Below are 22,574 nucleotides of genomic sequence, written 5' to 3' on the forward strand. Positions count from 1 at the left end.
GACCTGTGGGAACTCTGTTCCCCATCCCACTTCCTCCTGTGGGATCTCTCTTCCCCATCCCCCTTCCTCCTGTTGGATCTCCCTTCCCCATCCCCCTTCCTCCTATAGGATCTCTCTTCCCCATCCCCTTCCTCGTGTAGGATCTCCTTTACCCACCCCCCTTCCTCCTATAGGATCTCTCTTCCCCATCCCTCTTCCTCCTGTTGGATCTCCCTTCACCATCCGCCTTCCTCCTGTGGGATCTCTCCTTCCCATTCCTTTTCTCCCATAGGATCTCTCTTTTCTATCCCTCTTCGACCTGTGGGAACTCTGTTCCCCATCCCACTTCCTCCTGTGGGATCTGTCTTCCCCATCCCACTTCCTTCTATGGGATTAATCTTCCCCAGCCCACTTCTTCCTGTGGGATCTGTCTTCCCCATCCCACTTCCTCCTGTGGGATTTCTCTTCCCCAGCCACCTTCCTCCTGTGTGATCTCTCCTTCCCATCCCCATTACTCCCGTAGGATCACTCTTTCCTATCCCCCTTCCTCGAGTGGGATCTCTCTTCCCCATCCCCTTCCTCCTGTGGGATCTCTCTTCCCCATCCCCTTCCTCCTGTGGGATCTCTCTTCCCCATCCCCCTTCCTCCTATAGGATCTCTCTTCCCCATCCCCCTTCCTCCTGTGGGATCTCTCTTCCCCATCTCCTTTCCTCCTGTGGGATCTCTCTTCCCCATCCCCCTTCCTCCTGTGGGATCTCTCTTCCCCATTCCCTTCCTCCTGTGGGATCTCTCTTCCCCATCCCCCTTCCTCCTGTAGGATCTCTCTTTTCCATCCCCCTTCGAACTGTGGGAACTCTGTTCCCCATCCCACTTCCTCCTGTGGGATCTCTCTTCCCCATCCCCCTTCCTCCTGTGGGATCTCTCTTCCCCATCCCCTTCCTCGTGTAGGATCTCCTTTACCCATCCCCCTTCCTCCTAGAGGATCTCTCTTCCCCATCCCTCTTCCTCCCGTAGGATCACTCTTTCCTATCCCCCTTCCACCTGTGGGAACTCTCTTCCTAATCCCCCCATAACTGTAGTATCTCTTTTCCCCATTCCATTTCCTACTGCGGGATCACTTATCAACATCCAGCTTCCTCCTGTGGGATCTCTCTTCCCCATTCACCTTCCTCCTGAGGGATCTCTTTTCGCGATCTCCTTCCTCCTGTGGGATATCTCTTCCCCATTCCTTTCTTCCTGTGGGATCTCTCTTCCCCATCTGCTTCCCCATGTAGATTTCTTTTCCCGATCTCCTTCCTCCCCTTCGATCTCCCTTCCTACTGCGGGATCTCTCTACTATATCCACTTACTCCTCTTGGGATCTCTCTTCCCCATCCCTCTTCCTCCTGTGGGATATCGCTTTCCCATCCTCTTCCTCCTGTAGGATCTCTCTTCCCCATCCCCCTTCCTCCTGTAGGATCTCTCTTCCCCATCCCCCTTCCTCCTGTGGGATCTCTCTTTCCCATCCCCTTCCTCCTGTAGGATCTCTCTTCCCCATCCCCCTTCCTCCTGTGGGATCTCTCTTCCCCTTTCTCCTTCCGCCTGTGGGATCTCTCTTCCCCATCCTCCTTCCTCCTGTGGGATCTCTCGTTCCCATCCCCTTCCTCCTGTAGGATCTCTCTTCCCCATCCCCCTTCCTCCTGTGGGATCTCTCTTCCCCTTTCTCCTTCCGCCTGTGGGATCTCTCATGCCCATCTCTTTTGTCCTGTGGGATATCTTCCCCATCCGCCTGTGGGATCTCTCTTCCCCATCCCCCATCCTCTTGTGGGATCTCTCTTCCCCATATCCCTTCCTTCTGTGGGAATTCTCTTCCGAATCCCCTTCCTCTGTGGGATCTCTCTTTCCCATCCCCTTCCTCCTGTAGGATCTCTCTTCCCCATCCCCCTTCCTCCTGTGGGATCTCTCTTCCCCTTTCTCCTTCCTCCTGTGGGATCTCTCATGCCCATCTCTTTTGTCCTGTGGGATATCTTCCCCATCCGTCTGTGGGATCTCTCTTCCCCATCCCCCATCCTCTTGTGGTATCTCTCTTTCCCATCCCCCTACCACCTGTTGGATCTCTCTTCCTGATTCTGCTTCCTCCTGTGGGATCTCTCTTCCACATCCCCCATCATCCTGTGGGATCTCTCTTCCCCAGCCCCCTTCCTCCTGTGGGACAATGGACAATAGACAATAGGTGCAGAAGTAGACCATTCGGCCCTTCGAGCCTGCACCGCCATTTTGAGATCATGGCTGATCATCTCCTATCAATACCCGGTTCCTGCATTGTCCCCATATCTCTTGATTCCCCTATCCATAAGATACCTATCTAGCTCCTTCTTGAAAGCATCCAGAGAATTGGCCTCCACTACCTTCCGAGGCAGTGCATTCCAGAACCCCACAACTCTCTGGGAGAAGTTTTTCCTTAACTCTGTCCTAAATGACCTACCCCTTATTCTCAAACCATGCCCTCTGGTACTGGACTCTCCCAGCATCTGGAACATATTTCCTGCCTCTATCTTGTCCAATCCCTTAATAATCTTATATGTTTCAATCAGATCCCCTCTCAATCTCCTTAATTCCAGTGTGTACAAGCCCAGTCTCTCTAACCTCTCTGCGGCAGACAGTCCAGACATCCCAGGAATCAACCTCGTGAATCTACGCTGCACTTCCTCTACAGCCAGGATGTCCTTCCTTAACCCTGGAGACCAAATCTGTACACAATACTCCAGGTGTGGTCTTACCAGGGCTCTGTACAAATGCAAGAGGATTTCCTTCCTCTTGTACTCAATTCCCTTTGTAATAAAGGCCAACATTGCATTAGCCTTCTTCACTGCCTGCTGCACTTGCTCATTCACCTTCAGTGACTGATGAACAAGGACTCCTAGATCTCTTTGTATTTCTCCCTTACCTAACTCTACACTGTTCAGATAATAATCTGCCTTCCTGTTCTTACTCCCAAAGTGGATAACCTCACACTTATTCACATTAAACGTCATCTGCCAAGTATCTGCCCACTCACCCAGCCTATCCAAGTCACCCTGAATTCTGCTAACATCCTCATCACATGTCACACTGCCACCAAACTTAGTATCATCAGCAAATTTGCTGATGTTATTCTCATTGCCTTCATCTAAATCGTTGATGTAAATTGTAAACAGTTGTGGTCCCAATTCCGAGCCCTGTGGCCCCCCACTAGTCACCACCTGCAATTCCGAGAAACACCCATTCACCGCTACCCTTTGCTTTCTATCTGCCAACCAGTTTTCTATCCATGTCAAAGTCTTCCCCCCGATGCCCTGAGCTTTGATTTTACCCACCAATCTCCTATGTGGTGATATTTTTTACTGAGTTAAGTATTGTATGTAATTAGTTTTGCTACAACAAGTGTATGGGACATTGGAAAAAAAGTTGAATTTCCCCATGGGGATTAATAAAGTATCTATCTATCTATCTATCTATCTATCTATCTATCTATCTATTAAATGCCTTCTGAAAATCGAGGTACACTACATCTACTGGATCTCACCCGTCTAACTTCCTGGTTACATCCTCAAAAAACTCCAACAGATTAGTCAAGCATGATTACCCTTGGTAAATCCATGGTGGCTCGGCCCAATCCTATCACTGCTATCTAGATATGCCACTATTTCATCTTTAATAATGGACTCTAGCATCTTCCCCACCACCGATGTCAGGCTGACAGGTCGATAGTTCTCTGTTTTCTCCCTCCCTCTTTTCTTAAAAAATGGGATAACATTAGACGTTCTCCAATCCTCAGGAACTGATCCTGAATCTAAGGAACATTGGAAAATGATTACCAATGCATCCGCAATTTCCAGGGAAACCTCCTTTAGTACCCTAGGATGCAAACCATCTGGACCTGGGGATTTGTCAGCCTTCAGTCCCATCAGTCTTCTCATCACCGTTTCCTTCCTAATGTCAATCTGTTTCATTTCCTCTGTTACCCTATGTCCTTGGCCCATCCATACATCTGGGAGATTGCTTGTGCCTTCCTTAGAGAAAACAGATCTAAAGTACTCATTAAATTCTTCTGCCATTTCTCTGTTTCCCATAACTATTTCACCCAATTCATTCTTCAAGGGCCCAACATTGTTCTTAACTATCTTCTTTCTCTTCACATATGTAAAAAGCTTTTGCTATCTTCCTTTATATTCCTGGCTAGCTTGCGTTAGTACCTCATTTTTTCTCCCCGTATTGCCTTTTTAGTTAAGTTCTATTGTTCCTTAAACACCTGCCATTGCTGTTCCACTGTCTTTTCTGCTAGGCTATCCGTCCAGTCAACTTTGGCCAGCTCATCCCTCATGGCTCCATAGTTTCCCCTGTTCAACTGCAACACTGACACCTCCGAGCTGCCCTTATCCTTCTCAAACTGCAGATAAAAACATATCATGTTATGGTCACTACCTCCTAATGGCTCCTTTACTTCAAGATCGCTTATCAAACCCTGTTCATTACACAAGACTAAATCCAGAATAGCCTTGTCCCTGGTCGGCTCTCGTACAAGCTGTTCCAAGAAAGCATCCCGTAGGCCTTCTACAAACTCCCTATCCTGGGGTCCAGCACCAAACTGTTTCTCCCAGTTCACCTGCATGTTGAAATTACCCATCCCCCTACCTCCTGTGGGATCTCTCTTCCCCATCCCCCAGTGGGATCTCTCTTTCCCATTCCCCTACCTCCAGTGGAGTCTCTTTTTCCCATTCCCCGTCCTCTTGTGTGATCTCTCTTCCCCATCTCCCTTCCTTCTGTGAGAATTCTCTTCCGAATCCCCTTCCTCCTGTGGTATCTCTCTTTCCCATCCCCCTACCACCTGTTGGATCTCTCTTCCTGATGCTGCTTCCTACTGTGGGATCACTCTTCCCCATCCACTTCCTCCTGCCGGAAATTTCCTCCCCATCCCCCGTCCTCCTGTGGGATCTCTCTTCCCCAGCCCCCTTCCTCCTGTGGGACAATGGACAATAGACAATAGATAGATAGATAGATAGATAGATACTTTATTCATCCCCATGGGGAAATTCAACTTTTTTTCCAATGTCCCATACACTTGTTGTAGCAAAACTAATTACATACAATACTTAACTCAGTAAAAAAAAATATGATATGCATCTAAATCACCGTCTCAAAAAGCATTAATACCGGTAGCTTTTAAAAAGTTCTTAAGTCCTGGCGGTTGAATTGTAAAGCCTAATGGCATTGGGGAGTATTGACCTCTTCATCCTGTCTGAGGAGCATTGCATCGATAGTAACCCGTCACTGAAACTGCTTCTCTGTCTCTGGATGGTGCTATGTAGAGGATGTTCAGAGTTATCCATAATTGACCGTAGCCTACTCAGCGCCCTTTGCTCAGCTACCGATGTTAAACTCTCCAGTACTTTGCCCACGACAGAGCCCGCCTTCCTTACCAGCTTATTAAGACGTGAGGCGTCCCTCTTCTTAATGCTTCCTCCCCAACACGCCACCACAAAGAAGAGGGCGCTCTCCACAACTGACCTATAGAACATCTTCAGCATCTCACTACAGACATTGAATGACGCCAACCTTCTTAGGAAGTACATTCGACTCTGTGCCTTCCTGCACAAGGCATCTGTGTTGGCAGTCCAGTCAAGCTTCTCGTCTAACTGTACTCCCAGATACTTGTAGGTCTTAACCTGCTCCACACATTCTCCATTAATGATCACTGGCTCCATATGGGGCCTAGATCTCCTAAAGTCCACCACCATCTCCTTGGTCTTGGTGATATTGAGACGCAGGTAGTTTGAGTTGCACCATATCACAAAGTCCTGTATCAGTTTCCTATACTACTCCTCCTGTCCATTCCTGACACACCCCACTATGGCCGTGTCATCAGCGAACTTCTGCACATGGCAGGACTCTGAGTTATATAATAGGTGCAGAAGTAGACCATTCGGCCCTTCGAGCCTGCACCGCCATTTTGAGATCATGGCTGATCATCTACTATCAATACCCGGTTCCTGCCTTGACCCCATAACCCATGATTCCCCTATCCATAAGATACCTATCTAGCTCCTTCTTGAAAGCATCCAGAGAATTGGCCTCCACTTCCTTCCGAGGCAGTACATCCAGGCACCCACAACTCTCTGGGAGAAATTTTTCCTTAACACTGTCCTAAATGACCTACCCCTTATTCTCAAACCATGCCCTCTGGTACTGGACTCTCCCAGCATCTGGAACATATTTCCTGCCTCTATCTTGTCCAATCCTTTAATAATCTTCTATGTTTCAATCAGATCCCTTCTCAATCTCCTTAATTCCAGTGTGTACAAGCCCAGTCTCTCTAACCTCTCTGCGTAAGACAGTCCAGACATCCCAGGAATCAACCTCGTGAATCTACGCTGCACTTCCTCTACAGCCAGAATATCATTCCTTAACCCTGGAGACCAAAACTGTACACAATACTCCAGGTGTGGTCTCACCAGGGATCTGTACAAATGCAAGAGGATTTCCTTGCTCTTGTACTCAATTCCCTTTGTAATAAAGGCCAACATTCCATTAGCCTTCTTCACTGCCTGCTATACTTGCTCATTCACCTTCAGTGACTGATGAACAAGGACTCCTAGATCTCTTTGTATTTCTCCCTTACCTAACTCTACACCGTTCAGATAATAATCTGCCTTCCTGTTCTTACTCCCCAAGTGGATAACCTCACACTTATTCACATTAAACATCATCTGCCAAGTATCTGCCCACTCACCCAGCCTATCCAAGTCACCCTGAATTCTCCTAACATCCTCATCACATGTCACACTGCCACCCAGCTTAGTATCATCAGCAAATTTGCTGATGTTATTCTCAATGCCTTCATCTAAATCGCTGATGTAAATTGTAAACAGCTGTGGTCCCAATACCGAGCCACGTGGCACCCCACTAGTCACTACCTGCCATTCCGAGAAACACCCATTCACCGCTACCCTTTGCTTTCTATCTGCCAAACAGTATTCTATCCATTTCAATGTCTTCCCCCCGATGCCCTGAGCTTTGATTTTACCCACCAATCTCCTATGTGGGACCTTATCAAATGCCTTCTGAAAATCGAGGTACACTACATCCACTGGAACTCACCCGTCTAACTTCCTGGTTACATCCTCGAAAAACTCCAACAGATTAGTCAAGCATGATTTACCCTTGGTAAATCCATGCTGGCTCGGCCCAATCCTATCACTGCTATCTGGACATGCCACTATTTCATCCTGAATAATGGACTCTAGCATCTTCCCCACCACTGATGTCAGGCTGACAGGTCGATACTTCTCTGTTTTCTCCCTCCCTCTTTTCTTAAAAAATGGGATAACATTAGCCATTCTCCAATCCTCAGGAACTGATCCTGAATCTAAGGAACATTGGAAAATGATTACCAATGCATCCGCAATTTCCAGGGCCACCTCCTTTAGTACCCTAGGATGCAGACCATCTGGACCTGGGGATTCGTCAGCCTTCAGTCCCATCAGTCTACTCATCACCGTTTCCTTCCTAATGTCAATCGGTTTCATTTCCTCTGTTACCCTATGTTCTTGGCCCATCCATACATCTGGGAGATTGCTTGTGTCTTCCCTAGTGAAGACAGATCTAAAGTACTCATTAAATTCTTCTGCCATTTCTCTGTTTCCCATAACAATTTCACCCAATTCATTCTTCAAGGGCCCAACATTGTTCTTAACTATCTTCTTTCTCTTCACATACCTAAAAAAGCTTTTGCTATCTTCCTTTATATTCCTGGCTAGCTTGCGTTCGTACCTCATTTTATTCTCCCCGTATTGCCTTTTAAGTTAAGTTCTGTTGTTCTTTAAAAACTTCCCAATCATCTGTCCTCCCGCTCACCTTAGCTCTGTCATACTTCCTTTTTTTTTTAATGCTATGCAATCTCTGACTTCCTTTGTCAACCACTGTGGCCCCTTTCCCCCCTTTGAATCCTTCCTTCTCTGGGGATGAACTGATTTTGCACCTTGTGCATTATCCCCAAGAATATCTGCCATTGCTGTTCCACTGTCTTTCTGCTAGGCTATCCTTCCAGTCAACTTTGGCCAGCTCCTCCCTCATGGCTCCATAGTTTCCCCTGTTCATCTGCAACACTGACACCTCCGAGCTGCCCTTATCCTTCACAAACTGCAGATAAAAACATATCATGTTATGGTCACTACCTACTGATGGCTCCTTTACTTCAGGATAGCTTATCAAATCCTGTTCATTACACAAGACTAAATCCAGAACAGCCTTGTCCCGGGTCGGCTCTCGTACAAGCTGTTCCAAGAATGCATCCCGTAGGCACTCTACAAACCCCCTATCCTGAGGTCCAGCACCAAACTGTTTCTCCCAGTTCACCTGCATGTTGAAATTCCCCATCCTCCTACCTCCTGTGGGATCTCTTTTCCACATCCATTTCCTCCTGTGGGATCTCTCTTCCCCATCCCCCCTCCTTCTATGGGATCTCTCTTCCTCATCCCCTTCCTCCTGTCAGGTCGCTCTTACTCATCCCCTTCATCCTGTGGGATCTTGCTTCCCCATGCCCCTCCTTTTGTGGGATCTCTCTGTTCTCCATCTCCCTTCCTCCTGTGGGATCTCTCTTCCCAATCCCCTTCCTCCTGTGGTATCTCTCTTTCCCATCCCCCTACCTCCTGTTGGATCTCTCTTCCTGATTCTGCTTCCTATTGTGGGATCTCTCTTCCGCATCCAATAACTCCTGCCGGAAATTTCTTCCCAATCCTCCTTCCCTCTGTGGGATCTCTCTTCCACATCCCCCTTCCTCCTGTGGGATCTCTCTTCCCCATCTCCCATCCTCCTGTGGGATCTCTCTTCCCCAGCCCCCTTCCTCCTGTGGGATCTCTCTTCCCCATCTCCCATCCTCCTGTGGGATCTCTCTTCCCCATCTCCAATCCTCCTGTGGGATCTCTCTTCCCCAGCCCCATTCCTCCTGTGGGATCTCTCTTCCCCATTTCCCATCCTCCTGTGGGATCTCTCTTCCCAGCCCCCTACCTCCAGTGGGATCTCTCATTCCCATTCTCCTTCCTCTTGTGGGATCTCTCTTCCCAATCCCCTTCCTCCTGTGGTATCTCTCTTTCCCATTCCCCTACCTCCTGTTGGATGTCTCTTCCTGATTCTGCTTCCTATTGTGGGATCTCTCTTCTGCATCCAATAACTCCTGCCGGAAATTTCTTCCCAATCCTCCTTCCCTCTGTGGGATCTCTCTTCCACATCCCCCTTCCTCCTGTGGGATCTCTCTTCCCCATCTCCCATCCTGCTGTGGGATCTCTCTTCCACAGCCCCCTTCCTCCTGTGGGATCTCTCTTCCCCATCTCCCATCCTCCTGTGGGATCTCTCTTCCCCAGCCCCCTACCTCCTGTGGGATCTCTCTTCCCCATCTCCAATCCTCCTGTGGGATCTCTCTTCCCCAGCCCCATTCCTCCTGTGGGATCTCTCTTCCCCATCTCCCATCCTCCTGTGGGATCTCTCTTCCCCAGCCCCCTACCTCCAGTAGGATCTCTCTTTCCCAATCCCCTTCCTCCTGTGGTATCTCTCTTTCCCATCCCCCTACCTCCTGTTGGATCTCTCTTCCTGATTCTGCTTCCTATTGTGGGATCTCTCTTCCGCATCCAATATCTCCTGCCGGAAATTTCTTCCCAATCCTCCTTCCCTCTGTGGGATCTCTCTTCCACATCCCCCTTCCTCCTGTGGGATCTGTCTTCCCCATCTCCCATCCTCCTGTGGGATCTCTCTTTCCCAGCCCCCTTCCTCCTGTGGGATCTTTCTTCCCCATCTCCCATCCTCCTGTGGGATCTCTCTTCCCCATCTCCCATCCTCCTGTGGGATCTCTCTTCCCCAGCCCCCTACCTCCAGTGGGATCTCTGTTTCCCATTCTCCTTCCTCTTGTGGGATCTCTCTTCCCCATCTCCCATCCTGCTGTAGGATCTCTCTTCCCCATCTCCCATCCTCCTGTGGGATCTCTCTTCCCCAGCCCCCTACCTCCAGTAGGATCTCTCTTTCCCAATCCCCTTCCTCCTGTGGTATCTCTCTTTCCCATCCCCCTACCTCCTGTTGGATCTCTCTTCCTGATTCTGCTTCCTATTGTGGGATCTCTCTTCCGCATCCAATATCTCCTGCCGGAAATTTCTTCCCAATCCTCCTTCCCTCTGTGGGATCTCTCTTCCACATCCCCCTTCCTCCTGTGGGATCTGTCTTCCCCATCTCCCATCCTCCTGTGGGATCTCTCTTTCCCAGCCCCCTTCCTCCTGTGGGATCTTTCTTCCCCATCTCCCATCCTCCTGTGGGATCTCTCTTCCCCATCTCCCATCCTCCTGTGGGATCTCTCTTCCCCAGCCCCCTACCTCCAGTGGGATCTCTGTTTCCCATTCTCCTTCCTCTTGTGGGATCTCTCTTCCCCATCTCCATCCTGCTGTAGGATCTCTCTTCCCCATCTCCCATCCTCCTGTGGGATCTCTCTTCCCCATCTCCCATCCTCCTGTGGGATCTCTCTTCCCCAGCCCCATTCCTCCTGTGGGATCTCTCTTCCCCATCTCCCATCCTCCTGTGGGATCTCTCTTCCCCAGCCCCCTACCTTCCGTGGGATCTCTCTTTCCCATTCTCCTTCCTCTTGTGAGATCTCTCTTCCCCATCTCCCTTCCTTCTGTGAGAATTCTCTTCCGGATCCCCTTCCTCCTGTGGTATCTCTCTTCCCATCCCCCTACCACCTGTTGGATCTCTCTTCCTGATGCTGCTTCCTACTGTGGGATCACTCTTCCCCATCCACCTCCTCCTGCTGGAAATTTCCTCCCCATCCCCCGTCCTCCTGTGGGATCTCTATTCCACATCCCCCATCCTCCTGTGGGATCTCTCTTCCCCATCCCCCTTCCTCCTGTGGGACAATAGACAATAGGTGCAGAAGTAGACCATTCGGCCCTTCGAGCCTGCACCGCCATTTTGAGATCATGGCTGATCATCTACTATCAATACCCGGTTCCTGCCTTGTCCCGATATCCCTTGATTCCCCTATCCATAAGATAGCTATCTAGCTTCTTCTTGAAAGCATCCAGAGAATTGGCCTCCACTTCCTTCCAAGGCAGTGCATTCCAGACCCCCACAACTCTCTGGGAGAAGAGGTTTTTCCTTAACTCTGTCCTAAATGACCTACCCCTTATTCTCAAACCATGCCCTCTGCTACTGGACTCTCCCAGCATCTGGAACATATTTCCTGCCTCTACCTTGTCCAGTCCCTTAAACCTCTATGTTTCAATCAGATCCCTTCTCAATCTCCTTAATTCCAGTGTGTACAAGCCCAGTCTCTCTAACCTCTCTGCGTAAGACAGTCCAGACATCCCAGGAATTAACCTCGTAAATCTACGCTGCACTTCCTCTACAGCCAGGATGTCCTTCCTTAACCCTGGAGACAAAAACTGTACACAATACTCCAGCTGTGGTCTCACCGGGGCTCTGTACAAATGCAAGAAGATTTCCTTGCTCTTGTACTCAATTCCCTTTGTAATAGAGGCCAACATTCCATTAGCCTTCTGCACTGCCTGCTGCACTTGCTCATTCACCTTCAGTGACTGATGAACAAGGACTCCTAGATCTCTCTGTATTTCTCCCTTACCTAACTCTACACCGTTCAGATAATAATCTGCCTTCCTGTGCTTACTCCCAATGTGGATAACCTCACACTTATTCACATTAAACGTCATCTGCCAAGTATCTGCCCACTCACCCAGCTTATCCAAGTCACCCTGAATTCTCCTAACATCCTCATCACATGTCACACTGCCACCCAGCTTAGTATCGTCAGCAAAATTCCTGATGTTATTCTCAATGCCTTTATCTAAAACATTGATGTAAATTGTAAACAGCTGTGCTCCCAATACCGAGCCCTGTGGCACCCCACTGGTCACCACCTGCCATTCCGAGAAACACCCATTCACCGCAACCCTTTGCTTTCTATCTGCCAACCAGTTTTCTATCCATGTCAATGTCTTCCCCCCGATGCCGTGAGCTTTGATTTTACCCACCAATCTCCTATGTGGGACCTTATCAAATGCCTTCTGAAAATCGAGGTACACTACATCCACTGGATCTCACCCGTCTAACTTCCTGGTTACATCCTCGAAAAACTCCAACAGATTAGTCAAGCATGATTTACCCTTGGTAAATCCATGCTGGCTCAGCCCAATCCTATCACTGCTATCTAGATATGCCACTATTTCATCCTTAATAATGGACTCTAGCATCTTCCCCACCACCGATGTCAGGCTGACAGGTCGATAGTTCTCTGTTTTCTCCCTCCCTTCTTTCTTAAAGAGTGGGATAACATTAGCCATTCTCCAATCCTCAGGAACTGATCCTGAATCTAAGGAACATTGGAAAATGATTACCAATGCATCCGCAATTTCCAGGGCCACCTCCTTTAGTACCCTAGGATGCAGACCATCCGGACCTGGGGATTTGTCAGACTTCAGTCCCATCAGTCTACTCATCACCGTTTCCTTCCTAATGTCAATCTGTTTCATTTCCTCTGTTACCCTATGTCCTTGGCCCATCCATACATCTGGGAGATTGCTTGTGTCTTCCTTAGAGAAAACAGATCTAAAGTACTCATTAAATTCTTCTGCCATTTCTGTTTCCCATAACAATTTCACCCAATTCATTCTTCAAGGGCCCAACATTGTTCTTAACTATCTTCTTTCTCTTCACATACCTAAAAAAGCTTTTGCTATCTTCCTTTATTTTCCTGGCTAGCTTGAGTTCGTACCTCATTTTTTCTCCCCGTATTGCCTTTTTAGTTAAGTTCGTTGTTCCTTAAAAACTTCCCAATCATCTGTCCTCCCACTCACCTTAGCTCTGTCATACTTCCTTTTTTTTTAATGCTATGCAATCTCTGACTTCCTTTGTCAACCACTGTGGCCCCTTTCCCCCCTTGAATCCTTCCTTCTCTGGGGATGAACTGATTTTGCAAATTGTGTATTATTCCCAAGAATACCTGCCATTGCTGCTCCACTGTCTTTTCTGCTAGGCTATCCTTCCAGTCAATTTTGAGCAGCTCCTCCCTCATGGCTCCATAGTTTCCCCTGTTCAACTGCAACACTGACACCTCCGAGCTGCCCTTATCCTTCTCAAACTGCAGATAAAAGCACATCATGTTATGGTCAATACCTCCTAATGGCTCCTTTACTTCAAGATCGCTTATCAAACCCTGTTCATTACACAACACTAAATCCAGAATAGCCTTGTCCCTGGTCGGCTCTCGTACAAGCTGTTCCAAGAATGCATCCCGTAGGCACTCTACAAACTCCCTATCCTGGGGTCCAGCACCAACCTGATTCTCCCAGTTCACCTGCATGTTGAAATTCCCCATCACCCTTCCTCCTGTGGGATTTCTCTTCCCCATCCCCTTCCTCCTGTGGGATCTCTCTTCCCCTTCCCCCTTCCTCCAGAGGGATCACTCTTCCCAATCGCCTTCCTCCTGTGGTATCTGTCTTCCCCATCCCCCTTCTTCCTGTGGGATCTCCCTTCCCCATCCCCTTTCCTCCGCTGGGATCTCTCATCCCCATCCCACTTCATCCTGTTGGATCTCTCTTCCCCAACCCCTTCCCATTGTGGGATCTCTATTCACAATCCCTCTTTATCCTGTGGGACATCTCTTCCCCAGCCCCCTTCCTCCTGTGTGATCTCTATTCCCCATCCCTCTTCCTCCTGTGGGATCTCTCTTCCCCATCCCCCTTCCTCTTGTGGGATCTGTCTTCCCCATCCCCCTTCCTCCTGTGGGATCTCGCTTCCCCATCCCTCTTCCTCCTGTTGGATCTCTCTACACCAGCCCCCTTCTTCCTTTGGGATCTCCCTTCCACATCTGCATTGCTCCTATAGGAACTCTAGTTCCCAGTCCCCTTCCTCCCGTAGGATCTCTCTTCCCTATCCCCCTTCCTCCTGTGGGATTTCTCTTCTCTATCCCTCTTCCACCTGTGTGATCTCTCTTCCACATTCCCCTTCCTCCTGTAGGATCTCTCTTCCCCATCCTCCTTACTCCTGTGGGAACTCTCTTCCTGATTCTGCTTCCTACTGTGGGATCTCTCATCGCCTTTCCCTTCTCCTGTGGGATCTCTCTTGCTGATTCCATTTCCGACTGTGGGATCTCTCTTCCCAATCTCTTTCACCCTGTGGGATCTCTTCCCCATCCTCCTTCCTCCTGTGGGATCTCTCTTCCCCATCCCTGTCCTCCTGTTGGATCTCTCTTCCCCATCTCCTTCTTCCTATGGGACCTCTTCCCCATTCCCCTTCCTCCTGTGGGATCTCTATTCCCCATCCCCCCAACTCCTGTGGGATCTCTTTTCCCCATCATACTACTTCCTGCGGGATCTCTTTTTCCCCATCCATTTCCTACTGTGGGATCTCTCTTCCACATCCCCCTTCCTACTGCGGGATCTCTCTTCCCCATTCCCCTTCCACATGTGGGATCATTCTTCCCCATCCCCCTTCCACATGTGGGATCACTCTTCCCCATCCCCCTTCCTCCTGTGGGATCTCTCTTCCGCATCCCCCTTCCTCCTGTGGGATCTCTCTTCACCATCCCCCTCCCTCCTGTGGGATCTCTCTTCCCCGTACCCCATCCTCCTGTGGGAACTCTCTTCACCATCCCCCTCCCTCCTGTGGGATCTCTCTTCCCCATCCCCCTTCCTCCTGTGGGATCTCTTTTCCCCATCCCCCTTCCTCCTTTGGGAACTGTTTTTCCCATCACATTCCTCCTGTGAGATCTCTCTTCCCCATCCCCTTCCTCCTGTGGGATCTCTTTTCCCCATCCCCGTCCTCCTGTGGGATCTCTCTTCCCCATTCCCCTCTTCCTGTGGGATCTCTCTTCCCCATCCCCCGTCCTCCTGTGGGATCTCTCTTCCCCATCCCCCTCCTCCTGTGGGATCTCTCTTCCCCATTCCCCTCCTCCTGTGGGATCTCTCTTCCCCATTCCCCTCCTCCTGTGGGATCTCTCTTCCCCATTCCCCTTCCTCCTGTGGGATCTCTTTTCCCCATCCCCGTCCTCCTGTGGGATCTCTCTTCCCCATCCCCCTCCTCCTGTGGGATCTCTCTTCCCCATCCCCCGTCCTCCTGTGGGATCTCTCTTCCCCATCCCCGTCCTCCTGTGGGATCTCTCTTCCCCATCCCCCTCCTCCTGTAGGATCTCTCTTCCCCATCCCCCTTCCTCCTGTGGGATCTCTCTTCCCCATCCCCTTCCTCCTGTGGGATCTCTTTTCCCCATCCCCTTCCTACTGTGGGATCTCTCTTCCCCATCCCCCTTCCTCCTGTAGGATTTCTCTTCTCCATCCCCCTTTCTCCTGTGGGATCTCTCTTCCCCATCTTGCTCCTGTGGGATCTCTCATCGCCTTCCCATTCTCCTGTGGGATCTCTCTTGCTGATTCCGTTTCCAACTGTGTGATCTCTCTTCCCAATCTCTTTCACCCTGTGGGATCTCTTCCCCATCCTCCTTCCTCCTGTGGGATCTGTCCTTCCCACTCCCTTTCCTCCAATAGGTTCTCTCTTTCCTAACCCCTTCCACCTGTGGGAACTCTCTTCCCCATCCCCCCAACTCCGGTGGGATCTCTTTTCCCCATCCATTTCCTACTGTGGGATCTCCTCTTCCACATCCCCCTTCCTCCTGTGGGATCTCTCTTCCCCATCCCCGTCCTCCTGTTGGATCGCTCTTCCCCATCTCCTTCCTCCTACGGGACCTCTTTCCCATCCCCTTCTTCCTGCGGGATCTCTCTTCCCCATCCACTTCCTCCTCTGGGATCTCTCTTCCACTTTCCTCTTCCTCCTGTGGGATATCTCTTTCCCATCCTCTTCCTCCTGTGAGATCTCTTATCCCCATCCCCCTTTCTCCTGTGGGACCTCTCTTCCCCATCCCCCGTCCTCCTGTGGGATCTCTCCTTCCCCATCCCACTTCCTCCTGTGGGATCTCTCTTCCCCAACCCCCTTCCTCCTGTGGGATCTCTTTCCCCCATCCCTTTCCTCTTGCGTCTTTCCATCCATTCCCTCAGGTGGGGTCTCTTCCTCCATCTCCCATCGACATTTCCCAATTCACAAATCTTCCTCACTGTGGGGCTATATCACCCCCATCCCTGCCCCTTCTGACACTCTGTGGTCAGTAACACTTTTCTAGCCAACGGAGAACGAGACAGAAAATGTGGAGTTCACAGGGTCACAGCAACAGACTAAATGACTGACATTGGGTGAATACCCTGGAGCTGGGCAGTGAGGGACATTGACAGTGATGGGAACTCCGATCAGTGCTTTACGGAAGTGTTTAATGTTTCCTGAAATATCCGCGTGAGAGAATTACCCTCAGTCCCACGGTTTGTATCACTTTGTTCATCAATTTGTCTGTTTGTGTTTAGACTTGGGGAGAATGAACTGGGAGATTCAGGAGTGAAACTGGTGTTGTCGGCTCTGGGGAACCCGGAGTGTAAAATACAGAAACTGTGGTAAGTACCAGACTGTGGGAGATTATGTTTATAGTCACTGGGTGTCTGACACCGAACATTAATGTAATCAGTAATAGTGTTACTGATAAACACTGGGGATTTGTACCGTCTCCTGTCTCTCTGTGTCCTTCACACTCACTCTCTCTCATCTCCAGGCTGGAGAGAGTCGGTCTCACAGATTCTGTTGCCGAGGATCTCATCTCCGCTCTCAGTACAAAACCATCACTGACGGAGCTGTACCTGAATTATTATGAACAGGAATATTCAGGAGTGAAACTGGTGTCTGCGGCTCTGGGGAACCCGGAGTGTAAAATACAGAAACTGCGGTAAGTACCAGACTGTGGGAGATTGTGTTTACAGTCACTGAGTGTCTGACACCGAACATAAATGTAATCAGTAATAGTGTTACTGATAAACACTGGGGATCTGTACCGTCTCCTGTCTCTCTGTGTCCTTCACCCTCACCCTCTCTCATCTCCAGGCTGAGGGATGTCGGTCTCACAGATTCTGGGGCCGAGGATCTCGTCTCCGCTCTCAGTACAAATCGATCATTAACTGAGCTCTACCTGGATGATAATGAACTGGCATATTCAGCAGTCAAACTGGTGTTGTCGGCTCTGAGGAAACCGGAGTGTAAAATACAGAAACTGTGGTAAGTACCAGACTGTGGGAGATTGTGTTTACAGTCACTGGGTGTCTGACACTGAACATTAATGTAATCAGTAATTGTGTTACTGATAAACACTGGGGATTTGTACCGTCTCCTGTCTCTCTGTGTCCTTCACCCTCACTCTCTCTCATCTCCAGGCTGTGGGATGTCGGTCTCACAGATTCTGGGGCCGAGGATTTCGCCTCTGCTCTCAGTACATACACATCCCTGACGGAGCTGTACCTGGGTTATAACAAACTGGGAGATTCAGGAGTGAAACTGGTGTCTGCAGCTCTGAGGAACCCGGAGTGTAAAATACAGAAACTGCGGTAAGTACCAGACTGTGGGAGATTGTGTTTACAGTCACTGGGTGTCTGACACAGAACATTAATGTGATCAGTAATTGTGTTACTGATAAACACTGGGGATTTGTACCGTCTCCTGTCTCTCTGTGTCCTTCACCCTCACTCTCTCTCATCTCCAGGCTGGTCAATGTCGGTCTCACAGATTCTGGGGTCGAGGATCTCGTCTCCGCTCTCAGTACAAAACCATCACTGATGGGGCTGGGCCTGACATTCAACTCTCTGACAGACGGATCTGTCCCCGCTCTCCGCCGCCTCATACTGACCCACCCGAGTCTGGAGCGGATCGTGTGAGTGTTTGTGTTAATGTTCAATGTGATAAAATGTCAGCGGATCCGCGGGTTTTCTGGTGATATTTGTCTGTGAGTGTTGTTGAAACATTAACCCCGGTCCCCTGTTACTGACCCTGTTGTGTGATCTGTTTATTTCATCTTCATTCTCCATTCTGTTTCAGGCTGGGGTACAATCAGTTCAGTGAGACCGGGAAGAAGGAACTGGAGCCTCTGCAGGAAGTCAGACCCGGACTGAGAGTGGGGATCCTGAACATCTGAATGTGTGAACATCCCCGCCCGCGGGATGGAGCCGATTCCCTGCCCTCCCCTTTAACTCCCCCTCCCCTTTAACTCACACCTCCCCTTTAACTCCCCCCTCCCCTTTATCTCCCCCCTCCCCTTTAACCTCCCGCCCTTACCTTTAACGGCCGCGCGCCGGGGCTGATTCCCAACGGTTTTAACGGAACTGGCTCCGGTCTCGAGCTCGGTGATATCGGAAGCCCTCCCGCGGTGACGCATTTCCGCCCGTTGTCCGGCGGCGCCACTTCCGCCGGATGTGCGTGACCGAGACTCTCCCGCGTGACCCCCCCGGTGAATTACCCGGACAGGAGGAGCCCGGGGAGGGGGTCGGGGCTCAGTCTGGGACACCAGTGTCCCGGGAGAGAATCCTTTTGCTCCCGTTGCCGAGGACGGTGCATTCGGCAGTCAGGCCGATACAATGGTGTTAAATTGACAAATCCCTCGGCAATGGCCTCGGATCCGCAGCGATCCCGGACACGGCCCTGAAGTGTGATTGGATGCAGAGTGACGGTGAGAGACGGGACTGATTAATCTACCGGTCACCCGTTGTTACCGGTCAGTTAATTGTGAGTGAGTCGGGAACAGTGTGGCGACCCACTTTCTGCGCAGGCGCATGGACTCACAAATAGCCAGCGCGGTGAGCACCTCTGACGTCATTTCCGCTCGGAGAGGGCGGGCGCTCGGGATTAAATGCGCAGGCGCATCGGCTCACAAATACCCAGGGATTAAATACCAGCGCCGCGAAGTTTGAATAAACTAGTCTGGAACAGACTCACCGACTGCGTGTCGTTGTCTCTAACTCTGTACATAGTACATCGCTACAACAGTGTATTTATTCCCGCAAGTCAGCAGCTCACATACTGTTTAATTTGCATTTATCATGATGAAATAAATAAACCGCTTTAACTTCCTGCCTTGGTGTCGGACTTGAGTTTGTTTGAGGTTTCCGCTGCCCCCCGCACCCTGTGCACTGTAACAGTGGGTCGGAGCACCTCACACTGACACAGTCGCGTTTCAGCTCCAGGCTGAGGGAGGTCGGACTGGCAGAGTCTGGGTGCCCAGGATCTCGTCTCAAATTAACCCCCTTCCTGGCTAACCGTCCCCCTCCTGTACCCCGCAGACAGTTAATATCGTCCCGAATATCAGACGTGAGTCACTGAGGTCCGGAGTACGAGACGGATGGAGGATGGAATACCGGCGTGAAACACAGAGTGAAGCTCCCTCCACACCGTCCCATCACACACTCCCGGGATCAGACACAGAGTGAATCTCCCTCCGCAACGTCCCATCCCACATCCCCGGGGCAAGACACAGAGTGAATCTCCATCCGCACCGTCCCATCACACACTCCCGGGGTCAGACACAGAGTGAATCTCCATCCACACCGTCCCATCACACACTCCCGGGGCCAGACACAGAGTGAATCTCCCGCCACACCATCCCATCACACACTCCCGGGGCCAGACACAGAGTGAAGCTCCCTCCACACCGTCCCATCACACACTCCCGGGGTCAGACACAGAGTGAATCTCCCTCCACACCGTCCCATCACACACTCCAGGGGTCAGACACAGAGTGAATCTCCCTCCACACCGTCCCATCACACACTCCCGGGGTCACACATAGAGTGAATCTCCCTCCACACCGCCCCATCAAACACTCCTGGGGTCAGATACAGAGTGAATCTCCCTCCACACCGTCCCATCACACACTCCCGGGGCCAGACACAGAGTGAATCTCCCTCCACACCATCCCATCACACACTCCCGGGGTCAGACACAGAGTAAATCTCCCTCCATACCGCCCCATCAAACACTCCCGGGGTCAGAAACAGAGTGAATCTCCCTCCACACCGTCCCAACACACACACCCGGGGTCAGATACAGAGTGAATCTCCCTCCACACCGTCCCATCACACACTCCCGGGGACAGACACAGAGTGCAGCTCCCTCCACACTGTCCCATCACACTTACACCTGGGGTCAGACACAGAGTGAATCTCCCTCCACACGGTCCGATTACACAGTGAGGTATTATGAAACAGCGAATCTCCCTCTCTGACCATTCAGTATAGGCTCAGAACTGAGAGATTGACATGCGGTTGAAGGGGGGAGTCTAACTCCGGAATTCAACTCTCCCCCATTTTCTCCACAAATCCCTGTCAACACAGAGAGGGAGGCGTTTGGGGAGAGAGGGGGTGTGACAGAGACGAGGGGGCTGCATGGCTGTGGTAGGTCACGGGGAGGGAGGCGATGACGGAGAAGGGGATTGTGGTAGATGTTGAAGGGGTCGACGGAGACGGAGAGGCGTGCAGGTGAGGGATGTGTCGAATGATGTGAGGAGAACAGCAGCGGAGGTTGGAGTATCCGAGGACGTGTCTCTCCGCTGTAGTCTGAATTACACCCCCCCCCCCCCCCGCTTCAAAAGGCGACAATCACACCAGTGCCGGAGAAGAGTAGGGAGAGCTGCCTCGACAACAATCGCCCAGTGACACTCACACTTTCTGGGATTAACTGCTTTGACAATAGACAGTAGGTGCAGGAGTAGGCCATTCGGCCCTTCTAGCCAGTACCACCATTCACTGTGATCATGGCTGATCATACACAATCAGTACCCCGTTCCTGCCCTCCCCCCATATCCCTTGACCCCGCTATCTATAAGAGCTCTATCTAACTCTCTCTTGAATGCATCCAGAGACTTGGCCTCCACTGCCTTGTGGGGCAGAGCATTCCACATATCCACCACACTCTGGGTGAAAAAGTTTTTCCGCATCTCCGTTCTAAATGCCCTACCTCTTATTCTTAAACTGTGCCCTCTGGTTCTGGACCCCCCCCAACATCGGGAACATGCTTCCTGCCTCCAGCGTGTTCAATCCCTTAATAATCTTATATGTTTCAATCAGATCCCCTCTCATCCTTCTAAATTCCAGTGTATACAAGCCCAGTCGCTCCAATCTTTCGACGTATGAAAGTCCCGCCATCCCGGGAATTAACCTCGTGAACCTACGCTGCACTCCCTCAATAGCAAGAATGTCCTTCCTTTAATCGGGAGACCAAAACTGCACACAATACTCCAGGTGGGGTCTCACCAGGGCCCTGTACAGCTGCAGAAGGACCTCTTTACTCCTATACTGAATTCCTCTTGTTATAAAGGCCAGCATGCCATTAGCTTTCTTCACTGCCTGCTGTACCTGCATGCTTGCTTTCATTGACTGATGTACAAGAACACCTAGATCTCGCTGTACTTCCCCTTTTCCTAACTTGACTCCATTTACATAGTAATCTGCCTTCCTGTTCTTGCCACCAAAGCGGATAACCTCACATTTACCCACATTAAACTGCATCTGCCATACATTTGCCCACTCACCCAACCTGTCCAAGTCACCCTGCATTCTCATAACATCTTCCATACATTTCACACTGCCACCCAGCTTTGTGTCACGACTTGGAGCAAGGTTCCTCTCTCTCTGAGAGTCGACCAACAATCCGGCAAGGGCTGACCGGAGCTGTCGGAGTCTTATCCTCTGGTGGCTAATGGAAACCAGGTGCTGGTGATTGAGAGGAATTGGGAACGATTGGGAATCAAGTGTGGGGATCTGGTTGAGAGGCTGGTCATACCCAGAGTCGACCCCTTCTCCAGCGAGGACGTGGGCCCGCTGTGATTTGGGGAAACTCGACGGAAGGACTACCGCGGATACGATCTCACTCGCTCTCCCCTGGCCCCTGGGTATTATAACACCGACGCCAGGCTGCTGTTGACTGAGACCAGCTCGGCGTTCAGCATTATCCTCCCCTCCGTTCTGATCCACAGGCTCCAAATCCTGGGCCAGCGAACCTCCCTCTGGAACTGGATGATGGAGATCCTCATCACCGTGACTCCCTCAGCACCGGGACAGGCTCCCGGCTCACTGCCGCCATCGGGGAAGGGAGAGGAGCCTGAAAACTCGACGATTCAGCAACACCTTCTTCCCCTCCGCCATCAGGTGTTTGGATGCGTCAGAGCACCCCCGACATTTCTGCCGTATTTATTATATATATATATATATTTGTAATTTACATTAACCTTACATCCTTTAAAATAGGAAAGGGGGATATAAAGACAAGAGATATAGAGAGGGAGAGAGAGAAGGAGGGATAGAGGGAGGGGGAGAGATAGGGAAGAGAGAGAGAGAGACTGAGCAGTTGTTCACTTCAAGGAGGGACGGGGGAGTGAGGGGGGAGAGAGAGAGAAGGAGGGAGGGAGGGAAGAGATATTAGGGAAGAGAGAGTGAGGAGTTGTTCATTTCACGGAGGGGGAGAGAGAGAGAAGGAGGGAGGGAGAAAGAGGGAGGGGAGGGATATTAGGGAAGACAGAGTGAGGAGTTGTTCATTTCACTCGGAGGGACGGGGGGAGACAGAGAAGGAGGGATGCAGAGGGAGGGAGGGAGAGAGAGGGAGGGGGAGAGATATTAGGGAAGAGAGAGAGAGACTGAGTTGTTCATTTCACTCGGAGGAAGGGGAGTGAGAGAGAGAAG

General features: G+C 50.6%; 1 protein-coding gene across 1 annotated transcript in view; it reads left to right on the forward strand.

Annotated features, from left to right (window-relative positions):
* Nucleotides 1–21,915, forward strand: part of LOC140724338 (NACHT, LRR and PYD domains-containing protein 3-like) — a 39,181-nt gene extending 17,266 nt beyond the window's left edge. Inside the window, exons 7-10 of the mRNA XM_073038791.1 lie at nt 16,392–16,478; nt 16,634–16,804; nt 16,960–17,111; nt 21,872–21,915. Of these exons, the coding sequence (XP_072894892.1) occupies nt 16,392–16,478; nt 16,634–16,804; nt 16,960–17,111; nt 21,872–21,915 (454 nt within the window). The remainder of the gene's footprint in view (nt 1–16,391; nt 16,479–16,633; nt 16,805–16,959; nt 17,112–21,871) is intronic.
* The last annotated feature ends 659 nt before the right edge of the window (nt 21,916–22,574 follow it).

Source organism: Hemitrygon akajei, unplaced genomic scaffold, assembly GCF_048418815.1.
Source record: "Hemitrygon akajei unplaced genomic scaffold, sHemAka1.3 Scf000189, whole genome shotgun sequence".
In the NCBI taxonomy this organism is placed as follows: domain Eukaryota; kingdom Metazoa; phylum Chordata; class Chondrichthyes; order Myliobatiformes; family Dasyatidae; genus Hemitrygon; species Hemitrygon akajei.